General features: G+C 46.6%; 1 protein-coding gene across 4 annotated transcripts in view; it reads left to right on the top strand.

Annotated features, from left to right (window-relative positions):
- The window catches only part of LOC125742600 (axin-1-like), a 37,823-nt gene extending 12,052 nt beyond the window's left edge, over positions 1–25,771 (top strand). For 2 of the 4 annotated variants that reach the window (XM_049014734.1, XM_049014733.1), the window contains exons 2-10: positions 4,746–5,684; positions 16,620–16,760; positions 18,763–18,859; positions 19,817–19,954; positions 21,508–22,004; positions 22,092–22,256; positions 22,402–22,650; positions 23,788–23,937; positions 24,730–25,771. In XM_049014734.1, the coding sequence (XP_048870691.1) occupies positions 4,816–5,684; positions 16,620–16,760; positions 18,763–18,859; positions 19,817–19,954; positions 21,508–22,004; positions 22,092–22,256; positions 22,402–22,650; positions 23,788–23,937; positions 24,730–24,856 (2,433 nt within the window). In that variant the 5' untranslated portion in view covers positions 4,746–4,815 and the 3' untranslated portion in view covers positions 24,857–25,771. Of the gene's footprint in view, positions 1–2,106; positions 2,303–2,790; positions 2,972–4,745; positions 5,685–16,619; positions 16,761–18,762; positions 18,860–19,816; positions 19,955–21,507; positions 22,005–22,091; positions 22,257–22,401; positions 22,651–23,787; positions 23,938–24,729 lie in introns of those variants that run through there. The other 2 variants (XM_049014731.1, XM_049014732.1) reach the window with 2 other exon arrangements.
- Positions 25,772–27,361: the final 1,590 nt, after the last annotated feature.

Here is a 27,361-nt window from a genome sequence, read left to right as displayed (position 1 = left end):
TGATTACCAAGCTACTTCCGCTGCTGATCCTCCTTTTCCGCAACTCCGCAAGCTGTGTGCAACCACTCCCATTCCACCAGCTGTTCTCACAGCACCTTCAGGCTGCGCTGCCACTGCTCAACAGACACATGCATCCGCTGCTGGTCCTACTCCCGTTGCTTTGCCAGCTCGCTGTGCTCCTGGGCTGGCTGAGCCTCCAGAGCACAGTGTGCCATTTAGAGGCCAAGTAACACCGCCTTATGGTGGAGTAATGCTGCCTTGACCTGACACTTTGGGCGGTTGCCCTCGCACTCCCCGCTAGCCAGTTCCTCATGCAGCCACTCCTAGTCCTGCTGGCTATGCCACTGCTGCTCATCCAGCTTGCAGTGCACGTGGGCCAGGCCGAACCTCCACCATGTGCCACGCCTCGTCATGGCCGACGAGCAGGCAGAACCTCTGGGAGCTCCCCTGCCTTCCTAGACTGCTGACGCCGTCATGGAAGGGGAGCCAATGTGCTGGCATGGGAGGCTTGAGGGCGCACTGAGGCACGACAGGGGCCTGGCAGACTGGAAGGGGCAGCTTCAGGGCATGCTGCGGCAGGATGGGGGTCCAGTAGACTAGAACGGGCGGGTTCCAAGACTTTTGGAAGCTCGGGGCAGCACCTCCATCTCTCCATCATCCCATGCTCATCTTCTAGCAGCTCTGGCATGGGCTTACAGTAGTGTGCCCAGTGCCTGGTGCAGTACCAGCAGACGAACTTATTGTCCCGAAGCGTCCTCTCAGGAGAATCGCCACTTCTTCTCCAGTGTTGCCACTTCACAGCTGCCTGTAGGTCTGCCAAGCTAGAGTGGGCTGTCAGAGGTGGAGTAAGGCTCTTTCTAGCACTAAGAATGGGGCTGCTTCTGGTATCCCACTTCACCAACGGAACGTGTAGTAGACTAAAGCATGGTGACAGACATCAAACAACACCTTTTAGGGACAGGGGAGTCAGTCGCAAGACAGTAGGGGACACACATGGTGGGTAATTTACACAACAGCTAAAGACACGCAAGAATTGTTCATGTATGTCAAAGACAAGGGTACTCACGACAATCGGGAACACAACAAGTATTAACAATAACACAAACAGGGGCTGTTTACAATTTTCCCAACATGCACTGGCGCTACAATATTATGCTATGCAGAACCGTTTCATCAACAAATCTAGACCTATTTAACTTTAGCATTCAAATAGTTCATTATATTTTCAGTAGAGAAGAACGTTTCTGATTCATTGTTCTTTTTAAAATTTTTGGAAATCTTAATGATTGCCAAACCACCGTTTGTTTCAGCGTATCGGCAGCCTTAATATGTAAAGCATACATGGTCGTAAAGTGAGATATGGAGATTGACTGTTTTAAAAATACATAGACCGTTTCACTTTATGAATCATGATTTTATAGATATGTTTTGTCTAAACTTTATGTTCTTACCTGTCGTGCAACTACAGTTTCGTAATAATACGATTTCCTGGATGAATACAACTCATTGGCCGTTTTTTTCAGAATGTGAAATATTGACTGATAATCCATCAATCCAACCGCTTATCTTGGACAGGGTCACTGGGTATTGAGTGTTACTGGATGTGAAATAAAAATTGCTATACTGAAGATCCTTTTCTGATAAGCTATGAAATGATGCTATTGCACTGATAAAGTGTAGCAACAAATGTGACATCTTTGCTTAAAGCATGTAATCTCTCATTTGATTGGGCAGGTTGTCAGCTCTAACCAGTTTACAATAGCCATTTTCTAATATAAGAAAACTCCGTAAACAAACCACACACTCGAGACAGTATTAATAATGAACTCTGTATTTGAATTTTAGCAGGTTTTATACATAATAGCACCCAATTTAACTTTATAACTAGACCTCTGCATTAAATATAGTATATGTCTATAGTATAGTATATCGAAGAGAGTATTTTCCCCCATTTTTTTGCAATAACATCACGTACACTCTATTGCTTTGCAAAAAAATAATGCATTGAGTTTCTGTGGACTTCACAGCCAAATTGTACAGCTTTCGCTTTCCACGCTGCGCTTCCGCCTTGCGGCCGCGGGCGGCGCTGTTGGGCAGCTCCTGCTCGGCGCTCTCACTCTTTCACACACTGCTCGGAGTCGGAATAAGAGTGTGAGGCACAGACATGGAGAGGGCGAAGGGAGCGGATCGCTCCCTTTGTTATTTTTAAAGTCCCGCAACTCGCCGTTATGAGGCGATCCGCGGCGGAGCGCAGACGCCGGGATCCCGGATGCACTCAGGAGCGGGGGGAAGCCTTTCACGGGTATAGTATAAAACTTTTCAGGCGCGGGGGTTTTATTGCGGTAGCCGATGATGAAATGTGCACTCGCTTTGCAGTGTTTGAATCAAATTCCTGCTTCGCCCGAGTCGGCGGTGCGTCTTGATCGAGCTGCAAAGCCACGTCTGTGGGGTAGACGGGTACCGACGGGGACGCCGCTTCTGCACTTACTGTACGGATCATGCTGTAAAGTTGTATACCCCTGATCACCGGGGCTGACGGAGGGCCTGCTATCTCTACCCCTCTCACCCCCCTCCCCACGATTCGTGTGTGCATGTGTGTGCAGAGTTTGTTTCTTCTTCCCCTCCCCCCATCCATCTCCGCCTCAGAGTCTCCGAGAGGCCGAGACGTGCATGCAACTGGGGGGGGGGGGAGATTTCACTTCAAAGCGATCGCGATTGGGGAGGACGGGGGGGGGCTGTCACAGTCAGGGTGGCTAGCTAGCGTACCGGCTAACATTTGCGCAAATGTAGTCGCTCGGATCTTGTGGACACGTGCGGCGGCTCAACTCGGTTAATAAGTTTAATTGTGAAAAAAAAAAATCCTAATTGCAGGCGGGTCATCTGGCGCAAGCCGGAGCCCCCTTCTAGCTCTGTTTAGGAGCCGAACGGGAGGGTGGATAATGTCTCTTAAACAAACAAAAAACTGATTCATGTAAGTTGTAGGTTTATAAAACGTTATTGGAGCATTTATATGAACTCAGCCAGTCTGTTACATGTATACTTTTTCATTTCTCTCTCGGCTTGCACTCTTTGGGGAGGCTTTCCGATCCGCATGTTTTCGCTGTTATATTGTTCGCCTAGCTAGCTGTAATCGCTGTTTGGCTTGCGTGCTTTTTTTCTATGCTTTATCGCGCCCCGTTTCCCGTTTTATTCATGCCGGGTCGCTTGCGTCGAGACGCCGCTCAGACGGCGCAGTTTCTGCGCAGCAGGCGCCTCCGGAGCGCCCGCATCGCTGGGCATGGATCTGCGGCCATAAAGCGAATTAGCTGGGAAAGCAACGGCCTGTGGACTCCAAATACATAAAGAATAAAGTTAAATCACTCAAGAGAAAATGTAAAATATTGTGTGTATGGATATAAATAACATTTTGTCTAATATTTTGGAGACTGAATGCTTCTTTGTCATTGGAGAATCAGAATAACACTGAACAATGATTTTAAAGTATTGTTTCTTCTAATTGGTCAGGATACTGTCAGCGCCGAGTCATGCAAATTGTGCATATTCATCGTACTATGAAATTTCGATTGACAAATCATACCACGTTTTTTCATTTCAGTTCTCTTTCTTGTAAAACAAAACGCATCACTATACCCAAAAACAGGAAATCGCGTACTATCCTACCCTACATTCAGCAGGTTTAGTGAAGAGGGACAGTTAAAATACACCCGTCGTTCCATTTCCTGTCCTTAATTCCTCAGCGCCTGGTGAAAAAGTTGTCTACCTAACGTCAGATTCGTTAGGTAAAGTGTCCCGGCGGCCGGCTGTCACTTCGCTGTTTTACATACTTTGGCGACACGCTGGCTGCCTCCTCATTGTCCGGCAGATGTATGGCTCATACCCTGTGGCTGTGAATCTTGGACTCGCACATGGAGGTGCGGTAGATTCCCCATGATATACCGCCATGAGGCTTCCATGTATCTTGAGGTTGGGCCTGTGGGATTCAGTCTGTACAAATAAATAGAACTCCAAAAGGGCGATTAGCTTTTTTGAACGTCTGTTATATACGTAAGGTTGGGATGTAGCATAAATGTCTTTATCGAGACCGTAGAAACATGCCCTTGCTTAGATAACCACCCAGTATGACTGTGTTATGATTCGTGCGATCAAACTGGGAAATTCTCTCTACCCCAATTAATGTTCCTCGATTCTGTGCTGGTCAGTTTTCTGAAAAAATTGCTTAAGATATAGTTTGCAGAGGAAGCAGTGTGACTTGTCAATTTCTGCATTTTTGCAGCATTAATTTCAAAACTGCTGTTGGCAAGAGGTGAATCCATTTTACACATTTTCCGTAATATTTTTTTTTCCTCCCTGTAATTTGTCCAGCTTGCCAATTTCACAACCTGACATAGCTGTAAATTTATGCGCAGAATTTACCCAAGCCAAATCTTGCTGAAATTGACATTTCATACTGTTGCATGAACATTTATTTTTCTAACCAAAAAAAAAAATAAAATACCACAGCTATGCATATCAAGACAATTAGAATGACCTTTGATAGTATGTCTTTTTCGATAAATGGATTTAGAAAAGTTTAAAAACTTTCTTCTTTCAGATACTGGTGAAACTTAGGAATCTCTGTGTCTCCGAGAGGCAGGACTTCCCAGTTGTGTTACATAAAATAAACAGACACTGCAGGTTGGCTGCTCGTTCTTCCCGCTGTGACCTGCGGTGTGTTTCAACCTCTCTCGTCTGCCCTGTCTTTTCAGGAGGAATTTTGCAGCAGCGCGAGAGGACGTCCGCGTTTAATCGTCGCCGAGTTTCGTCTGTGCCAGCGGAATGAGCGTGAGCGTCGCCGAGAAGTGCTACCCGGTGGACCTGGGCGGCAACTTTACGGAGGATGCTCCGAGACCCCCCGTTCCCGGGGAGGAGGGGGAGCTGGTGTCCGGCGATGCGAGGCAGTATGGCTACAGCTTCTGCGCCGCCAAGAGCGAGGCCTCGACTGCCACGCCGCGGCGGCCTGACCTGGACCTGGGCTATGAGCCCGAGGGCAGCGCCTCCCCCACCCCACCCTATGTCAAGTGGGCCGAATCCCTGCACTCGCTGCTGGACGACCAGGATGGCATCCACCTTTTCAGGACGTTCCTCAAGCAGGAGAACTGCGCTGACCTCCTGGACTTCTGGTTCGCCTGCAGCGGCTTCCGGAAGCTGGAGGCCGGAGAGTGTGGCGAGGAGAAGAAGCTGAAGCTGGCCAAGGCCATCTACAGGAAGTACATCCTGGACAACAATGGCATCGTGTCGAGGCAGATCAAGCCTGCTACCAAGAGCTTCATCAAAGAGTGCGTGATGAAGCTGTACATCGACCCCGCCATGTTCGACCAGGCGCAGACCGAGATTCAGACCATGATGGAAGAGAACACGTACCCCGTCTTCCTGAAGTCCGACATCTATCTGGAATACACCCGGACCGGTGGCGAGAGTCCCAAGTTATACGGCGATCAGTCGTCCTCTTTGGGGAATGGCAAGGTTCCGCCCGGATACTTACCGACCTTGAACGAAGACGAAGAATGGAGGTATGGCCGCGAGCAGGAGGAGCAGCGCGAGTGCCAGTCGGCGCCCTCGAACCGGCTGACCGAGAAGCTGCTGATGGAGACGGCTCCTCAAAGAGCTGTTGGTGGCAGGAGATACCAGGGCAACCAGGAGTACAGGTAAGAAGCTCTACCGCCCAGCTCAGGTTCTTGTCCGGAACACTTTGTGTTCTGGTCCAAAACCGACTCGCGATGGGCTGCAACCTAATGCGTACTGATCTCTGGGGCGATTTTAATCCTGCCTCGTGATTTACAGTGCATTTGGGTCAGAAGAGAGCCAAAACGAAAGAGGGTATAATGGAAGGCATTAGGTAACTGCTCTTAAGTGCAGCTAAATCCTGCAGGCCGGCTGAAGTAGTTGGGGCACGTGCTGGGGTATTTATTAGGAGGATAAAGTATGGGCTCTTTGTGTTGGCCACACAGGTGTACTGTGAGGGGCAGGCTTTCAGGGACAGGGTAATGCTTTCCGGCGAGAGGCTCCACTGGGCTTTTCTCTCCAACGTGAAAACCAGAGTGTGTCTGCGCAAGGGGAAAAAATGTAAAACATCTGTTTAGCGCTTTACAAAGGGGGGAGTGCAGTTTTTTGTAGGACTTCGAGATGAACGTGCTGAGATCGCAATCTGGAAATATGCAACACATGCCGTCCAGGTGATGAAACCAGTCTTCAAAGGACAAGGAACTATCTCTGCATTGCAGTGGTCCAGTTCGGTGTTTTCATACCTGGCGTTCACTTCAGTGTAACGGCACAAAAACAGGGAATGTGCCCGTGACTCAGGAAAACAAATAAGACATTGTTCTGAATCAGTCAGGAGTGAAAGAGGGCCGGGCTGCAGAGTCGCGGTGCCTCGTGTGTCCTGGAACCTGCTCCGGATGAAAATGTGTTTCCGTCTGACGATGGAGCCGTAATCGCACTTCCGTGAAAAATGCGAGCTGACACACATGTGAGGCTCTGAGCCGGTCTCCGCGTGTGGCTGCCGGGTCGGTGACATCATGTCACGTCGCCTGGTTCGCTGTTTTGACGTCTGTCTAGCTGACTGCATGTCTCTGAGGGAATCCCGAAGACGCTTGAGAATTAGTCAGTGTTGTCGAACGTCCTGTTTAATGTTGGCCGTACTCCCCCATGTATGAGGGCAATGGAAACATAAAAAAATATTGTTAGACAAATCTGTGTACTGTGTCTGTCTGTGTGCTTTTCTCCATCATCCCTGTACCCCAGCATTGCACCCCCCCCCCAACTACCGTAGACCTTGTACTGGATAAGCGATTGGAAGATGGTTAGATGTGTATTATATAACACATCAGAGTTATAGATGTTAGGCTTCCTTATACGTAAATTGCCAAAAATTATAATTAATGATCACATCATACTTGTGCTTGCATGGAAGTCTTATTGCAGAATATTTATTGCTGTAGATAGAAAGTGGGACTGTGTTTCTCCTGCATGGTATCTCTCTCTCTCTCGCCAAACCCCCAATCTGTCCTCTGAAGTGTCGTACGGTGAATTGGATGACGTACAGAGATTCCAGTGCATGGCAGTGCCACTTTAAACGGTAAAAAGGCGAAGCGAGTGACATGATGAAGTGACTGAAATACGGGACGGTGCCCAAACGTTTCTGGAGACGATGCAGTTCCTGTTCACCTCCCTCCTTTAAGAGAGAGCATCTCGAACTAGCTGGACCAGTGAAAATCATTGTTTCATGCAAAGATCACAGGTTGTTCTTCATTGGAGACAGCCTGCGATTTTGTGGTTTAAGGTTCATTTCATGCAGTATTGCTGTCAAGCCAAATACCATTTCAGTTAACAGTTAGTTGTTATGTGATTTTCAGATAATAACGGGATGTCCGTCACCCCCAGGCAGATTAGGGAACGTGTTGTTATTTACTAAGAGCACTACAGTGATCCCCCCGCTATATTGCGGCTCAGCTATCGCACCCCCGCTATATCGCAGATTTTCCCCCTGACGTGTCACAGTTCTCTGCGTTTGCGTACCTTGCTTGTGTTCCGACTTGTTTTCGTTTTGTTTTAAGCCCTGCGATGGCTCCCAAGCGTTCTGCATCTTCTAAGCCAGGGGTGGCCAATCTTATCCGCAAAGGGCCGCTGTGTGTGCAGGTTTTCGCTGCAACTCCCTAATTAGATGACTAATTAGAGGATTGACTGGCTGAAGAGTCCTCACACCTGGGTTTGAACAGCTGACCTAAAGGTTATCCCAAAAACCCACATACACACCGGCCCTTTGCGGATAAGATTGGCCACCCCTGTTCTAAGCCTTCTGGTAGTAGTGAGCCTAAGGACCAGTGGAAGACCTTGACCATTCGGGAGAAGGTAAAACTCCTGGAGATGCTTCTGAAAGGAAAGCGTTACGCGGACGTCGCTCGCCGTTATGGCATGAATGAACCGACGGTGCGCTACATTGAAAAGGATGAAAAGAATATATAAGAGCCATATATGTTTTTATTTTCATATATTCCATTACATATACAGAGAGAGATGTGTGTGTGTATGTGTGTGTGTGTGTGTGTGTATATATATATATATATTATATGTATATGTGTATATATATATATAATATATATATTATTTTATTATTATGTTACCCATATTCTTAGCTCGACATCCACATTTATGTGTTGTTTTAATAAGCTTGCATGTGTTTAAAGCATGTGGGAGGGGTATTTTAAGGCTTAAACTATAAAAAAATTTTTATTTATATGGTCTTTCTATATCGCGGATTTTCACCTATCGCTGATGGGTCTGGAACGCATCTTCCCTGATAGGCGGGGGATCACTGTGTTCACGTTTTAGACCATCATTTATCTGTATTTTTTCCATAAAACCAGTTTTTAGGGTTAGGTTTAAAATGGCTCAGAATGTCTATTAGTGGTACAACTGTTCTGTATCCAAGAACAAAAACGCAATACAAACATTTTGTATGTCGTAGATGCAGCCTGAGCTCTCATTATGCTACTAATGTAAAAAAAATAATTTTACAACTAACGCTAAAACACTTAATTATTATCCTATTTAAAGTTACAGCAAGCTGTATGTTTTGTACATTTCAGTTTCCAACTGTGTGTGTCACGTGACCATTTTGGTCCAATCAGGATTGCCTAGTTTCATTAGCTCAAGATGGATAACACCTCTGAGACTGCAGAACACAGGGGCGCATTAGTCGGCAGTGCGGGAGCACTATGGTTATCCAGTACAGTGTAGTATTTTTATTTTTTACGTGTATCTTTGATTATGTTGTTGTTTTATGTGAAGTCAAGATATTTTACATGTCTTTGTGTTCTGTTAATGGTTGATTAATAAAAACGAGAATTTTATTTTCCATTTTTTCATATTCCACCACCCCCCCCCACCAAAAAAAAAAAAACAAACACAAAAAAAGAGGAATGAGGTGAAGAATAGATGGGGCAAACGGTGACAGCCGCACTGTCTCTGGCATTCTTGCAGAAAGGCTGTCTCATGCCCATGTTCAGTGTCTCCGTGTTGGGTAATGACTGGCAGATGCTGCCCCCCGCCTTCCCCCTCCCAGAGTTAAAGTAACGCACAGGCCTGCTGCTTCACCCATGCCCGGCGAATTCCGAGACCCCCACCCTTGCACATTAAAGGGGCCGATCCAGGATTGCTCCCTTAGGGGGCGATTTCCGCCCCCCGCCCCAACGGTGTACGGTACTTCACCCCTGTACTGGACATGCACACGTTACAATCTGATAATTTAGCATCTTGCCCGTTGACGTTGTTTATGGTGTAGGCAGAGATGAGGATCTCACCAACCAAGCCGCCATACGAAGACAGGAAACCGCAAGCTGTTCACCCTGCATGTGCCCCACATACACCGAGAGAGCTGGCGGCCCTCATCAGCGCCATATTAGCAAATGCTACCTCTGCATTTCTGTCTCTTATCAAGCTAATAGGTAAATGTAGCTAATAGCTAAATCTGATCCAAGCTGTAGGATGTTCACTTGAAATAAGATTAATTATAATACTGTGTCCCAAACACATTTGTGCCATTGCTGATTATATTCCTTCTTGGCTGGTGATGCTTGAATTTTTAAATATGCTTACTCCAGTTTAATTAAACTCCTGAAGGAGGGTCTTATATGTTCGTTTAAGATTGGTTGGCGTATTTACTTACTTATCTGTGTTGTGTTGTTTCCTTAAGGATACTTAAGGCTTTCACTCCCACTTCCTAATTGCTAAGTTTAACTCTGAGTCTTTCTGAACTCTGAATTCCCGTCAGTGTTCGTAAACGGGCTACATGCAGCCCTCAGATCTGACGTCGCTGACCACAAGCTAGTGGTGTGTGAAACGCCCTCTCTGCGTGCCCGTTTGTCTCCCTGCAGCCTGCGGCCTGCTCACCTCTGGTGCTCAGTATGGGCCTGCGGGAGCCAGCAATGGGCGGGTCCCTCGTGAGCTGCCTGGTAGGCCTCCTCTGGAATGCCCCCGGCCCTGAGTAGAAGGGCGCTCTTACCCCCCTTGGGGTCACAGAGTCAGATATTCGGGGGAGGGGACACGTGACTGGATGCCGGCTAGTGGCCAGCTCTGCCCCAGATCCTCGCAATGTTCCATGTTTGATTAAAGTCTTTTAGAGGAATCGCAGCAGTTTGGATTTAATTACCGTGCACCTCAACAGTGTTTTGGAACGCGCCCAAGGCGACAATGGGGCTCTCAGTTTGCTGTTCCGTCCTGTTGTATCTAGAACATTCACGTGTTTGTAGTTTAGCGAGTAATCCTACTTTACAGGGAAACTGCAGAGTGTAAAGGTGCCATTTTTAAAGCACCATTTGCTCTGTGTGTGTCTAATAAAGATGATTCATTCCTACATTTTTGCTTTGTGATGTCCGATGCATGAGGACCATTTGATCCAGTGTTCATTACATGAGCTGTGCAGGCTTTTCGTCTTTTGATCCGTGTTTCCCGGAATCCGTTGTGGAAATGCATGCATTAACATGAGATGTATGACCGGCCTCAGTCGCTTTGTCCCTGCATCGACTGATCTGTGTCTGACGGTGGAGCTTTACATGGAAGAGCATATCGTACACTTAGGAAATGTGGATTCTTCCCATGTGTTTCTGGTCAGGTATGCCTAAATGTTCTGTGATGGCCATTTTAAAATGGAAATTTAAATGGACAAACTTTAGATCGTTCTGCACAATCACACTGGTTAATTTTTTTCTTTTGTTTTTTTACCGGGAAATTGCCTGTCATCTATCTCATTTGCCGTTACTCACAATGTAATCAGCCATTAAGGGTAATAGCTTTGTGAAATGACTTGCAGGGCAGTATTACAGCTGTGTATGTTTATACATATGTTTGTAAGACACATGCAGTATAATTTATTAATTAGGAGGCCATGAAATGTCTCGCTATGACGTGGAACACTGTACAGCGTTACCAGTAAATCAACATGCAATTCTACATCTGACACGAAGGGGGCGACACAGAGCGTCTTGCCATCCTTGGTGCTGAGTGCTGCTATAGGATCCCAAACGATCCCTTATCAAGTTGACTTTAGAGTCGTGAAGACGTAAATGTAAATTTTATTTATAAAGCGCATTTCAAGAAACCTTTATGTTCACCAAAGTGCTGCACAATTCACAAAAAATAGATATAACAACCCAAAGGGAAAACATTTACATTCCAGAAGACTGAGTAAATTGCATTATCAGCTGTACTCACTCAGAGGACTGAGTAAAAAAAAAAAAAAAAAACGTTTTAAGCCGTTTTCAAAGACTGGGTTAGATGGAGAAAATCTGATATTAGCCGGCAAGGAGTTCTGTAGTAAATAAGCTACTAACAAGTGACTGGGTTTTAACAGTCTTTGAGACTATAAAGTTGCAATGTAGAGATGAATTAAAGCAGGGATCTGTGGAAATAAAATAAACAGTATTTCATGGTTTATATTTTATGGTTCAGTTGTTCCAACACAGGTTTACACTCTTTAAACTCAGTCGTTTTCTTAACCATTTCAGACAGCATGTTGACCATTGTGGTTATAAGTAACGATATGGTTAATATCAGCCCGATTTGAAGGATAGTTTTATGTGGATGTGTTATGTTTTGTTAATACTGTAATCAGCTGCCCCACACCTGGTACTAAATAAAGAAGTATTATTATTTTTCTTGATTGGGAGATAAACTCTTACCATCGCCCATGAACACGCGCTTCTGGTTTCACGAGCTGTAAGAAATGTGCTAGTCAGTGTCCTGTGATAGCGTACTCCGAGTGTCTTAACCAAGACGTCCGTACACACTGACTGGCTGATAGCCTTAGGAGCCGTGCTGACCGGGTTGCCTTCGGGGTCCTGCAGACCCCCTCAGTGTCTGTAAGCTGCTGATTAAATTAAACGTTGAATTGAAATGCCCTTAAAATAGAGCCGACCAGTTAAGAACTTTAACTATTTTAGCAAAAAAATAAAAGATTTATTTTTTTTGGTTTCCTGCTAGGTACAGGAAGCTATTCCAAGTGTGTAGCATGAAGACGATAGGAAGGAATTTGGCTTGTATTATTGTTAGTATAGAATATGTTTGATTTTGAAAGCAATGAAAATTTTCTGCCAACCAGCGGCTGGGAGGCTTACAGAATCCCTGTAGTATTTCTGTCCCTCTTCTGGCCACTTCAGCCTGGACCCTGTCCCAGACAGCTTGGGGTACACCGGGGGCAATTTAGAATCACCGTCTTGCCTAAATGGGGGGGGTTGTGTGCTCCACGCACAAAGTGCCAGGGGCGGGAATCGAACCTGCAACCCTAGAGGTGTGAAGTCACAATGCTGCCCTCATTGTGATAATCAATATTTAAAGCGGATGCCAAGTCCTACTCTTTTTGTAAACAAGTCATCAGCACTCTAATTATTTTTTAACCTCATGCAATGAAGGTTTCTGTTAAGGGGCAGTTAATGTAGGGCTTAGCTTGAGGGAAACCTGCAGAGTCGTCAGGGCAGAGATGCCTTCGTTTAAACAAACATTTGGAGACGAAACAAAGTTTAAAAAGGAATTTTAATCCATCTTTCATTTGGCTGCTTATCCCAGTCACGGTTGCAGCCGCGCGATGCGTGACATTAATACCAACATCGAATATTATGCACTTGCAGTTGTCACAGCGCATGGACTTCGATAGCTGGGTTGAGACTAGCTTGGATGGTGTCTTGTTTTTCATAATGTTTTCTTAATGTTTTGGATTCTCTATTTCACGATAAACCACGACCCTGAATGGGACAAGCGGTTACCGAAAATATATGGGTGGATGTTGGATGGATGGATGTTGGACGGATGGATATTTGACGATATTGAGCGAAAGCGTTTGGTTCGTCACCACTGCTTTGTTTCTGTTGGTGAAGCTCACGGCTCCACCACCAGCTAATGTGACAGACTAACGATATATAACGATATATAATACCAAGTTCTGTTTGTGTATCATTTATTTTGGTAAAATTTTCAACTAATTCTTTGCTTTTTAAATATTGCAGTATTTATCATAAATCACATCACAATCGCATCAAAATCACAGAAATTTCCCATTATCGTGCACCTCTAGGCATGTGTCGTAGGCGGGGCCTAAAGCTTCTCCCTGGCTGCATTGGACAGAAGACGGGGGGGGGGGGGGGGACACCCTGGACCGGATGTCAGTCTATGGCAGGACACACACACACACACACACACACACACACACACACACACACACACAGAGTCATATACTGCGGGCAATTTAGAGATGCCACTTAACCTAACGGTGTGTCTTTGGACTGTAGGAGGAAACCCACACTCTCAGACTAGAGGTGTGAGAGAACAGTGTTGCCTGTGAGTTTCAATATTTAAAAAATCCATTATTGCAGCTCTAGTCTGAAATTTTTGTGTCATTTATGCAACTTTAATATGTCACGTGTTGTCGAAATTAGGGACAGTATGGTTTTCATAAACTAATCCATTTGGTTTGCTGAGCGATGCATAATCAAGTATTTTCATACTGTGCATTTACCCCAAATGCTTCAAAGGTATTAAACGACGAGCGGTAATGAGACGATCAATGGCTTTCACGGCCGTATTTAGCATCTTTTGAAGACTGTAGTGTTTTAAGTATGAAACTGGCGTAATAGCTCCGTGGAAATAAATGGGAGAAGATCTGGGAATTGTGATATTGAATGAAAACCAAGGACGAGGAAGGGCTCCCTTGCAATATATCAAAAAGCTTGCTTAATCAAGGAGCTTAAAGTCCTTATGAAAAAGCAGGTAAATTTGTACTTGGTATTTTTCTATTGGGAACGCTGAGGACAGTTTAGTGCCGTCCACACCCCCCCCCCCCCAGTAATGGTCTCTTGGTAATTTACTGTGATCTCGTCGAGGGTCTAAGAACGGTCACAATTTAGCGCCATCAGACGCTTCCCGTCCTGCTGAGATCAGTCAGTCTTCTGCCCCGTCCTCCAAGCGTCTCCGTGTTCGGGTCAGCACTCGTAAACCCTCCCGGACTCCTCTGCCCGTGCAGCTCCTGCTGCGGGGGCCCGCGTCCCTTTGCGTCCCTTTGCGTCCCCGAGGCCGCGTCGTGGGTGGCCCACCAGCGCCAAGTGCCCCTCCTTTGATGTGCCTTCAGTCGCGCTGAAGATTTAGGGGCCGACGCCTGTAATGGGAATTCCTCGGGTCTGCGGGGCTGCGGCTCATTTTTCTCCACAGTTCCAGTCTGGAATTTTTTACCTCCAAAAATCTGAAGCCCTTCATTTAGGTTAAATGTCATAAGTGCGTTAATGACCTGCAGGCGAGACTTCATCTGATTTTCTAACCCAGAGTTCCTTTGAGAGCTATATCAGTATTTTATTCTAGATGAAATATGTCAGTTCTGCTACATCTACTGATAGCATTTGACATCTAAGTGACAAACAAAAAGATGTTTCATGAAGTAATTTGTTCACTAGTATTTGTTTGCACTAGTTATCGTCACTTGTATGGATCACTTTATATTGCTAATTTTTAATATCGTATCTCATATCATTTATAATTGTAAATATAGAGCGAGATCAGTTTTTTATCTTGTTGACACTGAGATTAGTCTTGCTGTCTACAACCCACTAAACAAGTCTGTTTAATACGTCTGTGGTGATAAGGGTGTCTCATTGTATTGTTTTAAGTTCATTTTGCATTTTCTGAGAAAATGCATTTTTTCACACTCCTGAAATAACTGATTTTCCAAGATATATGTTTTTTATTTGACAGTGATATACGATATATACACACACACACACACACACATATATATAACATAATTGTATATATAAACATAATTATATAATATGATTTTAATATATTAATAATATATAGAATTCATATATACGTCAGTGGTTCCTAAACGATACGCACTAGACCAATGGGAGTTTTTCACTGGCCTTGCAGAGTTTGTGTGTATATCAACGAAAACCCACTGTCTTATTAAACTTTTGGCTTATTAGACTTTAATGTATGAAATGTATGAAAAATAAGCCTGTTTTTTTTTGGGGGGAGCGGGATGGGATTAAAAGTGGCCAGTTGTGCAGTTATACTAAAGCTTTCAGTTACATGCAGGTATCACAGACTGAGGTTTCGTGTTTCTGTGGACGTTGCCACGCGACAAGCTCGCGAGCCGCGCTAACTGGGGACGCCGCGAGCTGCCAATCGCACGCTCACGTCCGCTAGGCATTTCTGTGTTTTGGACGAACTTCATCCAGGTTTTCAGTTATCTCAGAGGCGGGGTTACCTGAAGCCAGTCGGTCATTAGCGATTCACAAGCTGCCTCTCTCAGCAGTGTCTCTGTTAACCGGACCCATACTCATTGTTGTCTTGAGTCATGAGGGAGACTCATCCAGCCAGTAAACATGAGACGGTAGATTGTCGTCAGATGCTGCATTCTTGCTTTGTAGTGTGTGATCGAAGACACCCTGTGCTTTTATGTTTCAGCTGCCGTTATATCAGGTAACTTGTTTTGTAAAAATGACCCATCGCAGTAATCCTGCATCGGCGGCCTCTGGATAGAGCAGCAGACGCGATATGAAAGGCAGGCCTGAACTGGGCTCCGGGCTCCCTGGCAGATTGTACAGTCGCTGGTTTCTCAGAATTTCTGACGGCCTTTCCCTCTTCTGAGAATTAAGCCATTGTTATATCAAGAAAGGATATCAAGCCTTTCTTTTTGTTATAAAAATCACAGTGTAAATGTAGAATGCATGTGAGATTAAGCAGCAGTTTACCTCATTGCGGGCGTATTATTTCAGACCTTAGACATTGTAAGGTTAATTTTTAATATTGTATATAATTTGGTTGAGGATAAGGAAATTTAAATTGCTTTTCACTTCGTTCCCTTCATGCTTTGTAGCTGTCTGGCGTGCTTTTAGTATTATTACGGTTACGAGCAGAGAGGAATCGCTCTCTGAGTCGGCAGCATTCGGCGTTACCCTTGTGTCCTTCATGAAAGCGGGTCCTGACGGTAGCGTGGCTGCCCGTTAAACTGCACGCTTTTGCGAAGCTAAGCAGCAGCTCCTTTTGCTTTAGTTTACAAATGCTTTTCGTCATAATTATAAAATAATTTTCCGAATATGGCGTTCCTACGGGGACACCTTGAGGAAAATTGATGTAATGCATCTTGACTGCTTTAGTAATCACACAATCAAGAATTTTTTTTTTTAATGAAGGTAATCTACTTATGTATTTCATGTTCGCAGTGGGAAAGCCTTTCTAATGCTAGAAATAACAACTGACAACTTTTTGAAATGTAGAATAACAGGGTGAATTGCAGGGGGTTGTGAGACTGCTGTTTCCCCCCCGCCTGGTTATGTCTGTGTCTCTTACATGCCCTTTACGTCAGGTTTGTCTGAACGTTCCCCTGCTCCAAACAGGCTGTGGAAAAGCCTTTTTCCTTGTGAATGTCTGTGGTATCAAAGACGGAAAGGAAACATGGCAGGCAAACGAGCTTGTTAAACGTGCCGGCTGACCTGGAGATGAATCTGCTTCACTGTTGAAAGAGCGTGATGGGGGGGGGGGGGGGGGCGTGACCTTCTGTTCCTGACGGCCCCGTGTGTCTTCTCGCCCGTCTCCAGGCATGCCACGTGGAGGGAGCCCATCAACCCGTACTACATCAACACTGGCTACGCCCGGGCCCCCGCCACCAGCGCCAACGACAGCGAGCAGCAGAGCATGTCCAGCGACGCCGACACCATCTCGCTGACCGACAGCAGCGTGTGCGTATCTCCCCGGGGCAAAGGGCCCACTGCGGGGACATTCCTCCCGCTCAGCTGCAGTGGCGCAGCCAATAGTCATTTATTTCTGAAATGTGTTTATTAAATACATAAGTTATATTCCTAAATTTAGAAAATCAAAATTTTTGTTTTAGAAATAGCTAAAAAAAAAAACGGCCCAGAATGCAAACATAAAATCGTCACGCAAACGTTAAATACTTTAGTTTTGAAAATGACACTTTAAAGGGAACTGGATGCAATGACTCCTCATTCTGTGTTTTTCTTATGAGGTTTATCTGCAAAATAATCACAATGAATTGTGAATTATAGCCAGACCTGATGTCAGTCATCTGCATTGTAAACATTATGCAAGGTGACGCCCCATCCCTCCTCCTTGGCAGTGAATTTACTGCTCTGAATTTCCCCTCTGTGTGAGATGCGATGTGTAAAGTTGCCTTGCCGTCAGTGCAATTCATACAACACGTAATATTAGGAAACTTTTCGTTGGCACACATCTTGCCAGTTGTGCTTTTAAGGAACCCAACGAGACGATCTCTACCTCTTGTGACCGGCAGGTTTTCACTGTTCACGTAAAGGGGACTGGAGTGGAGTGGATTTAGGGCAATGTGCATACAGCAATCAAATGTACGGCTTTATCGTACCACTTGGTTTCCTTTGTTTGTACCAAAGAACCTTTGAAAAGGACAATATTCTTCACGCCCGTGAATATGTGTATACGTATAGCTATCTAGCTGTGAAGCTACTTTATATAAAACCAAAATGTCTTTATTAGACTCATCCTGAGGTTTGGTTTATTTATTTATTTCATATCAAATCAACATAAATGAAATGCTTAACATGCTTTGAGGATGCCGAATCTAAATAATGAATTATGTAAACATCGGCAAAAACGTTTCTTTTTATGTCTGAAAATACAAAATATAAAAAAACGTTTTGACATTGATTCGTTACCTAGCCTTGGCTAATTAGAATATTTATAAGAGATTGCAGATCAATAAAATGCTGAGGAATGGAGGTGGGGGTCGATACAGCTCTACATGTTCAGGACCTGATGATGCATTACCTATTTTTTTTTTTATTTATTATCGATTGTTTAGATACGGTAAAGAAAGCTGGGCGGGCTGATGACACGCTGCTGAATTTTATCATAATTTACTGTGGAGCATTATGGGAAAATGTCAATAGAAGCATGATGCTTGAAGATGTACTCGGGCCTTCCGAGATAGCTATTGATCTCTGCTCCGCATTGATTTTTTTTTCCACTTTTCAGTAAGAAATTTTCTGTAGGCTGTAAATCTTCTTTGAAAAGTTTTGCAGCATAAAGTGTATTGTGTGTCTGTGTGTGTGTGTGTTTGTTTGTTTTTCTTTTTGATAGTTCGTTTTCTTTTCCGGCAGTTTCTTTCCGACCGTAGGACTTTACTTGGCAGCTACTCGTCCCTGTAGTGGCACACCTCAACAGTGTTTCCTTTGAACGCGTGGAGTCGGGATGAGCTTCCAGGGACCGTTTGGTGTTGCTGGGGGGGGCCTGGGGGGGGGGGGGGAGTTCAGAGATGGCACCCGGGGATCGAGCTGGAGTGACATCAAAGGCTCTGTGGTGGGACGAGAACGTGTTTGAGGCAGGATAGATTAGAGCCCATTATCAGCCGTTTACCACAGACCGGTCGGCAGTGAAGTCCAAGCCATGGAGACTAACCCCCTCCGAACAGAGCGGAACAGGACCCCGCAGAGGAATGCGGCCCTATTGAAGCTACGCCCACTAGCTGCAGTGTTATCGCCGCACGCAGTGCCGCCCTCTGCAGCCCACAGAGATTATCCACATGGTCCGCTAATAAGCTTTCGTCTGTATCGGGTTTTATCAGATGGGTGTTTCCGGTGGGCTGCACTCCCGAACGGCGCACCTGTAAATCTGAGAGCCAGCAGGTGGTGCTGCACACACTCCTTGCGCCCCGTGACTGAGCCCGTCTCTCTCTCTCTGCACCCCCAGGGATGGGATCTCACCCTACAGGTACCGCAAGCCGAATCGACGGGAGATGCAGGAGAGCGCCAAAACCAACGGCCGTGTTCCCCTACCTCACATCCCTGTAAGTGTCAGTGTGGTACTCACCTGGACCTATCAGCATCTTAGTGTCCAGGTGTATTTGTGGGAGGGGACACAGGTAGGCAGAATGGTGCTGTCTGATTGGAGCTTTGAGCTGTCAGTTGGGGCAGAGGTGGCTGTGTCATATTTTGTGATTTGTGTGTGTGTGTGTGTGTGTGTGTGTGTTTTTGTCCCCCCTCTGGTTTAACCATGAGTGCAGAAATTGGAGGCTTTAGTTTATCCCGGTGTCTTGTGAGAATTTGCTTTCCTATTTGCAGACAAACTTTGGTAACTTTTTTTCTTTTTGGGGAAAAAAAAAAAAAGTTTTGTTATACAGTTTAAAAGGCATTTCACACTGGCTGTAATGTAAAAGCTGGATATTGACTCAAATAATCATTTGAAAATGATAAAAGACATTCCTTGGCTGTTATCCTCTTCTCAGTCCACATTTTCAGATCAGTCTTCTGAGAATTATGTACTCTAGCCATCTGTGTTTGTTTGGTATTTTTATAATATATATAATTATGGCTGAGTGTTGCTTAATAATCAGTGGAAACATGCCATAGACACACACCGTGACATTGTGTGTGGAATCGGTGTGTATCAGACCAAACCAGGTCATTCTTACTGACCTGTTAGGACCCTCTGGTCCAGATTCCCTTATTGCGAAGCCTGATTACACACTGATCTGAAAGGATGGAGTTGATCATGCTTGTCGGGTTTAAATTGAGCAGGCAGGAGCATGTGATCGGCTCAAGGAGCTTCGAGTGTAAAACCCGGGGCCCAAGAGATATGCTAACTCACATGTTAGCATTATGCTAGTCTGATATGCGAGTCCCCCTGTAAGTAATAAGATTAGCATCAGAGGGAGGTGCGGGGTCTGACGGGAGGGAGGGGCTTAAAGGTTTCTGTGTTTCTACTCAAGAGTGCCCCCTGTCTCCCAATTCCCTCCCCCCCGCAGCGCACACAGCGCATGCCGAAGGACGTCCACGTCGACCCGGATAAATTCGCGGCGGAGCTGATCAGCCGGCTGGAGTGTGTGCTGAGGGAGAGGGAGGCGCAGGAGAAGCTGGAGGAGCGTCTCCGGAGGGTGCGGCAGGTACACACATACGCCTTCGCACCTCCACACCCCCACACCTCCTGCAGTCCACGGGTGAGAAGAAACGGCTGAAGCATACTGAACCAAAAAAGCTTCAAACAATGGCACTGCATGAATTACATTCATAGGGGTGCTGTTGTGATTTAGTGCAGTTTGTGTGTTTGCATGTTCGGCTCCCTGCCTCTCCGCCTGCGTACCCAGCAGCCCCTGCCCCTGCCCTGCCCCTGCCTGTGTTGGGACCCCCGCAGGTGGAGCTGTTCGCCGGCTGGCCATGCGGTAATGGGCTTGTTTGAAGTCTGCCGAGGCGTGAAGAGAGAGCCAGCCGGCTCCTCAAATAGATATCACGCTACAGAAAGCTGCCCGTTAAGTCCCCGGGCAGGTCGATTACGCCGCCGGGCCCCTGGGGGCCCGTAACCGGCAGCCTGCTTCCTCTCCGCTGCCTTAATCAGCCAGACCTTCATTACCTGTTACTGTTCCTTTAATATCTCCGATGTTTTTCCCCCTTTATAGAATTTAACAGTTAGCTGTAGTTTCCTTTTGTTTTGTACTTAGCATCTGCAGTGGGGTTGGGGGTATAGCCCCACCCTCTTCGTTTAAGAGGCATATGCAGCCTGACTGCTCTGGGAGGCATCCGGCCGTCCTGAGAAGCTCATCACCTTCTGGCTAAGTGGAGTTGCGGCTTTTTGGCACTGATCGCATCCCTTATGCAACACTGGCTGCCGCGGTGCAGGGCGGCCTGCGTGGGAGGGGCGGTCTGGTCCTGGCCGGCTGGCCCCTTTGAGACCCCGGACGCAGACTGGGGGTGTGGGGGCAGCACAGCAGATCTCCCGGTGGCTTTAATGCGCCTTTGACCTGTAATGGGAGTGAGTTCGTAATCCGTCCCATTCGCGCGTCAGCCTGCCGCATGTCGCGGGGTAAACAGTCACCTCCGTTTGGGGCTTCTGATGAAATGGAGCAGGCTGGGTAATGATGTGCTCGCACAGGGAGATGGGTGCTGACCCTACCTCCACAGCCCCTGGCGCTGTAGCACACACATCACTCACCCCGCTTCACTCAGGCTTTTCAAATGACAAGTAGACACTGGCTAGACCCTGGCTGTACCTCAGGAGCTGGACTCTTAATCCAGGGCCTTCCAGGGCTCGCATACATTACTACCTGAAAGCAGCCCCAATATGGACCTCATTTTTCTTTCCATACAGCGTGTAATGATATGCTGGTGCATGTTAATTATATGTGGAAGAGTGACCTCTAGTGGTAAGACTTTCCCGCACTGTAGCTCAGTGTCTCATGTCTCCATGGTTGGGAGTTTGAATCACATCTCCTGTGTGTGTGTGTGTGTGTGTGTGGAGTTTCGGCTTTCCTCCCTGTGTGAGAAATCTGCAGCAAACTCTCAGAAATTCATGCAGTTTGGTGAATTGGTGACTTTAAATTGCCCATAGAGGGTGTGCATACACGTCTTGGTGAGAGAGCAGCCCATCCAGGGCATCTCCTGCATGACAGGTGGGTGGTTCTATAGATCGATGTTTTAATTTATTATTATTTGTTGATTGAAGGAGGAGGAAGGTGATGAGGCGGACATCTCCACAGCGCCTTCTCTGGTCAGCCACAAGATAGCAGCAGGTTCCCAGCACTACGGCACCCGGTACTGCGAGACCACGTACAACGTGGTCCAGCTACGAGATGCCCATGAGGAGGATCCCGAGTCCATCCTGGACGAGCACGTGCAGCGCGTCATGAAGACGCCAAGCTGCCAGTCGCCGGGCAATGGGCACTACTCGCCCAAGACGCGCTCGCCGGATGGGCTACCGGGGCCCGGGAAGCACCCTGCCAAGGGCGTGCCGAAGTCGGAGCCCGTGGGGGTTTACCACCACAAGCACGCATATCACGGCCACCACGGGGGTGGCGTTAAGCCCAAAGAGCACGCCGACCCTGAGACCCCGCAGAGGAGCACTCTCGCCTGGACCCCGGAACCACATCACTACGCGGGCAGGGCGCGTTTCCCCGACAGCTCGGGGCCGGCCCCGGGGCCCTTGGATCCTCTGGGACACAGGTGAGCCCCATGTCCCCTGCTCAACTTCCTCCCTGACGCCCTCTAGTGGGCTTTTTGAGTCGACTCATGACACGTACATCCCTACAGTGGCAAGGGTGGTGTGCCGACGAAGAGGGCGTCAAAGAAGGCAGAACCAGGGGTGGGCTTGGAGGCCCTGATCACCACAGACGACCTGGAGAGGAACCAGAAGATCATCCAGTGGATGATGGAGGGGGAGAAAGAGGCAGGCCGCCAGAAGAGGTCCCCCTATGGGTACGTTGCATGGTATTAATGTCACTTTCTGTGTGCCTGAATGGCTCACTGGTTCACATTAGAGTATTAAATTGCATCAGAAGTGATGCAGTTCTGGTTTTTTAATTTTCTAACCCCCCCCCTGCCCTAATGGTTTGGCTTTCAGGAGTATTGCTGGGGCCAAGAAAAGTCAGGGCCACGATGCGTCGCGGGTGGGATCAGTGGAGCGTCCTGGAGCCGTCTACCCCTGGGTCAGCACCCAGCTCTGGAACGGCGCCCAGCCATCGCACCCCTTCATCCAGGACCCAACCATGCCCCCCAACCCGGCCCCCAACCCCCTCACCCAGTTGGAGGAGGCTCGCCGGCGGCTTGAGGAGGAGAGGAAGAAGTTGGGTGCCGTGCAGATGAAGCCGAGGTGAGGTCGCGCGGCTCACGCCGCTGCCAGGGGCGCCCCCTGCTGGACGGGGAGCCACATAACCGCCCTGGGTTCCTCAGGATCCCCATTGTCGCCTACTCTGCTGTAGTGGGAATCCTGTGGGGAGGTCGGCTGTGGCGTTTTGTCCGATTATTCAAAAGGCTACTTCACAAGACAGGAGACTCGACAGATGGCAGTCAGAAGGCTGATTTACGAGATCCCGCCGTGTTCACACTGCGCTTGTAATCTCACGCACAAATGCTTTTGGTTCCAATGAAAAGTCAAGGGAAGGGAGGACCTGGCATCAGATTACAGACGTTTATGCGTCATGTTTCCATTCTTATTTGCTAGACCCCTTAAGAGAAAACGACACTTTCAGATACGGATGACCTACATGGTAAATACCGACAGACAAAATGAGAAAACTGAGTATGCAGATGATGGGTTTTTGCATAGGTTGTGTTTTGTGACACTGGTAGGTTTTTATGACCAGCTGCATTAATAACATTCATAAGAGTGCTGTTGTGATTTAGCACCTTCGCTCCTCTGTCTCTTGCCTGCGCACCCAGCAGCCCCTGTTCCCCCCGCCCCCGCCTACATCGGGATAGTCCAGCCATCATGGTGATCAGTCCTGAGTGAGAGTTGGGCTTTTAGAGGCCTGCTGTGAATTCTGTAGGGTGGGGCTGGCGTACCCTCAGGGCGAACCTTAACGCCATAACGACTTATCGTCCCTGATGAAAGCGAGGCAGGCCGGGCACTCCGGGAGGCTCTGACTCTGACATTGCCCCCCCCCCCAGCAGTGTGATCACGGTGGGGTGGGGAGAAGCGCGTCGCCCACCGTCAGGAGAGCGCCCCCCTCTGCCGCCCCCCTACCGCCCTCGACCCTTTTAACATGCCTTTACAGCCCTCTCTCTCGCCGGCATTAAAGGCAGCGACGGCTGACAGCAGCTGGTGAGATACGACAGGGCTCCTGACTGATGCTGTTGCCGTTTCTTTGAAGGGATTTCAAAGGATTTACAGCTGAGCACGTGTTGGCTTTACAGAGCAAGGTCACGGGTGGAGATTTGAGGAAGGAACGCAATGGCTGCCTTGCAGGGCGGCGGGACTGACGCGTCTTTCGGCCGTTTTTACTTCCAGGCACAAGGCGGCGAAGAAGCCAGCGTGCGAGAACATCACAGTGGCTTATTACTTCTGCGGGGAGCCCATCCCGTACAGGACGTCGGTCAAGGGCCGGGTCGTCACCCTCGGCCAGTTCAAGGAGCTGCTCACTAAGAAGGGGCTGTACAGGTACGCCGGGGAATCGTGGATTTTCATTGGGATTCGATGTATATACACCGTTTGGCCAGAAAGTATGTGGACACCCCTTGTATATTAAAGGGAATGGCTTACTGAGCCACACCCGTTACTGACATAATTAAGCACACAGTCACGCATTCTCCTGCGACAATTGTGCCCTTGAGAGGTAAAGTGCGCTATCCCACGTCAGTCAAAAATGAGTTTAGTGTCCAATATTAATTATTGAGGGTCTGTCTATCTTTTAAATATACCGAGATCTGTGCTACCTATGATAAATATCAATATCAAAATGTCAACTTCGGAGCTCATTTTCTCAAAACTTTGTTTTTGTGGGATAGCCCACTTTACCTCTCAGGGGCACAATTATTAGCATCAGATTTGATTGGCTATGCAGAAGAGGCTAGTGGTTTTAAACTTGCCACTGCCACAGGATGCTGTAATTCCAGCAAGTCAGTTCGCCAAATTTTTGCTCTCTTGGGAGTGGAAACATCTGGAAGCAAGTTCAGCTGCGATGTGGCAACAAGAGACGAACAGACAGGGACCTGATCACCCAACATCAATACCCAACCTGAAAGGCAGTAAATCCCACCAGCAATGTTACAACATCTTATAGAAGACTTTCTCAGAAGATTATTGTTGCGACAATGGCTGAGCCATATTTTTGGAATGACCTGTTGTGTGTCTGCATACTTTTGGCCACAGTGTATCTGGTAGAATGTAGTAAAATGAAAGGTTTGCATCAATTAAGGCGATATCGGTCTAATTGAGGGTGGTGTTTCACAGATATTATTTTAAGAAAGTGAGCGACGAGTTTGACTGCGGCGTCGTATTCGAGGAGGTACGCGATGACGACGCCGTCCTGCCCATCTTCGAGGAGAAGATCATTGGGAAGGTAGAGAAGATCGACTGAGCTGCAACGATAAGAGGCTTCAGTCGCTCATGGAGGTGGGGAGTCGGAAATGGTTTAGAGGGACGCAGAGAGGCGGGCATGTGGAGGGAGAGCAGGGACGTCACTGACTCAAACTGCCGACGCGTCTCCCACATGGAGCCGAGGAGGAAGACGTGGCTTTTGCAACACCCAGAAAACATGATCTCCCCGGCCCCCTTCCTGGTGTCCCTCCTGGCCAATCAGTGCAAAGAACACAAATGGTGATTTGACACTGTACAGTGGTGCAGGGTGGAAGTTAAAATAGGATGCCGGAAACTTCCACTGGCATTTGTCAGACTAACTGTAATGTAGCATTGTAAAGGTGTATTAGACAAAATGTACTATGAATCTGTACAAAAGCTGCATATTTTTGATATTGTGTCATAGAAGGGAAATAGCCTTTTTAATGTAATTATTATGATGTAATTTTGATATGCACAGGTACTAAATTTACCAGATATGTATAGTCAGTCTAAAACAAAAGTTATTCTGTATTTATAAAATTATTTTATAAGAAAAAAAATTGCTTTAAACTCCAGGCATTTAACGGACGAGATACTGTTCCTTTCCCTGATAACTGTTGTTGGCTGGGCCGCTTTTCTCGGGCATTCAGACCCCTCGTGATGTACCTGTTTGTTTTTTCCCATCGTCATTGTGCTTAACATGAGGAATCGAGTCGGAGCCGCCGGCTGCTCACTGCGGATGACGGTGACACGCTTTTCCTGGAGTGGACTTCAGTCGTGAAGATGGTTCCGACTGTCAGATCGAGTGAAGCCAGACTATATGTCGCAGCTCACCGGAGGCAGCGGCTGGCAGACGCGCTACCTCGGGATCGCGGTTATATCTGTTTACACGGCAGTCTTCTCGGTGCGCGTCTCAAACGTACGGAAAGCGTCAGCAAAAACAGTGGACGACACAAACCTGTTCAAATGAAACCAGTCCAGGCAAAAGAAAACTAAACTGTCAAATATGTTGTTTACAGATGTATGGAATGGGGAACATTAATCCCATTTTAAAATACCCCTTGGCAATTAAGGATGTCTTTAACATGGCTTTTAAAGGGTAATCTACAGAGGTTTGGTGGGTTAATATGTCCTTTAGTATGATAGCAATTGAAGCCAAATCTACCTTTTTTCCGCGTGTAACGTAAGTTTCCACGGGGTGGTCTGCCTGCAATTCCCAGTATGCATTTCACCATCGCTCCCTTCTGGCAGCGCAGAGGTGGTTGAAATTCACCTTCGGATGATTTTGTATGATTATTGTCTTTGGGTGAAATTGCCATTTACTACTGCTTAAAATGATAGGTATCCTTCTGTGGCGGAGCACTGAGAAAAAGACGTTAATGATTTTATCACGTACAAGATTCAGGTTTACATTGTACTTTGGCAAACGTATGGAAGAATTTACCGTACATCATTTTCAACATATTGCGGCTAAATCCAGGTGCCTGGTAGTATTTTAGTCCTTAAAATTTGTACCTTTAATATAAATCTCTACTTTTTGCTGGATTGTGGAAATGCCAAAGAGCATGATATACAATAGAGATTAAATATTTGTATTCTTTTTTTATTTTAAAGGTATTTTACTACTTCATACAGTAGTGGCTTCACATTTTTGTGTGCGTGTGTGTTTTGTCTCCCATTTTCAAGATTATGAAGTTGTGCAAAATGTAATATGTATTTAACTCTGGAAAACATGAACACGTTTTCCTAAATTACGAAGGGGGGAAATAGGCCTAATGGAAATGCTTAAATCTCAACTGCTGGATGTACCTACGTGCTATATTCTCACCAACAGCGTCCCGCCAAATGTTATTTTTGTATTTATTCTCACGCTCATATGCAATACTTCGGGATCTTAAATAGTATTCGGATGTGAACGTAAGCCGGCGTGTCCGTCCTGAAATTGCATTTGCTGTGTTTACCAGGATTCTCTCGGAAATAAAATGGTAAAGCATTTACTGTGGAACTCCCCTCTCCTCCCACAAAATGAAATCTCCTAGTTTTAATAAGTAAGTATATTATATAAATGTCTATCACAGAGTGCCTTTTCGATTTCGATGCATTCTCTTGTCTGTTTTCGATTTCCCAATGTCAAAGGTTTACTTCCATCCAGGGACTAGTGTCGTCGTTTGGCATTTCATTATGGTGACTCAGCGTTAGTATGACTGTGTAAATATGTATATTTTCATACGTGTCCTTGGCCAACTGAACATCAGAATGTTTAACGCCCTGACCGTATTCCAACGTGCTGATTTGTACAGTTGTCTTTTAAAAGGTACTTGGACAATAAAGGCGATAAAATAAGACATTGTCCATGTGATTTCTTGCTGGGATATCGTAATTGAGAGCTAATGTGGTTTATGCTTTGTAAAAGCCGATTTATTACAATACATTGTACATACATTATGTTATACATGACACGGGAGACCATCTGTAATATCAGCCGCGATTTAGTGCCGTCATAGGGGTTCATTTATTAAAATAT

Source organism: Brienomyrus brachyistius, chromosome 5 (genome assembly GCF_023856365.1).
Source record: "Brienomyrus brachyistius isolate T26 chromosome 5, BBRACH_0.4, whole genome shotgun sequence".
Taxonomy (NCBI): domain Eukaryota; kingdom Metazoa; phylum Chordata; class Actinopteri; order Osteoglossiformes; family Mormyridae; genus Brienomyrus; species Brienomyrus brachyistius.
The sequence above is the reverse complement of the archived record's forward strand: the minus strand, read 5'-3'. Positions and strand labels throughout refer to the sequence as shown.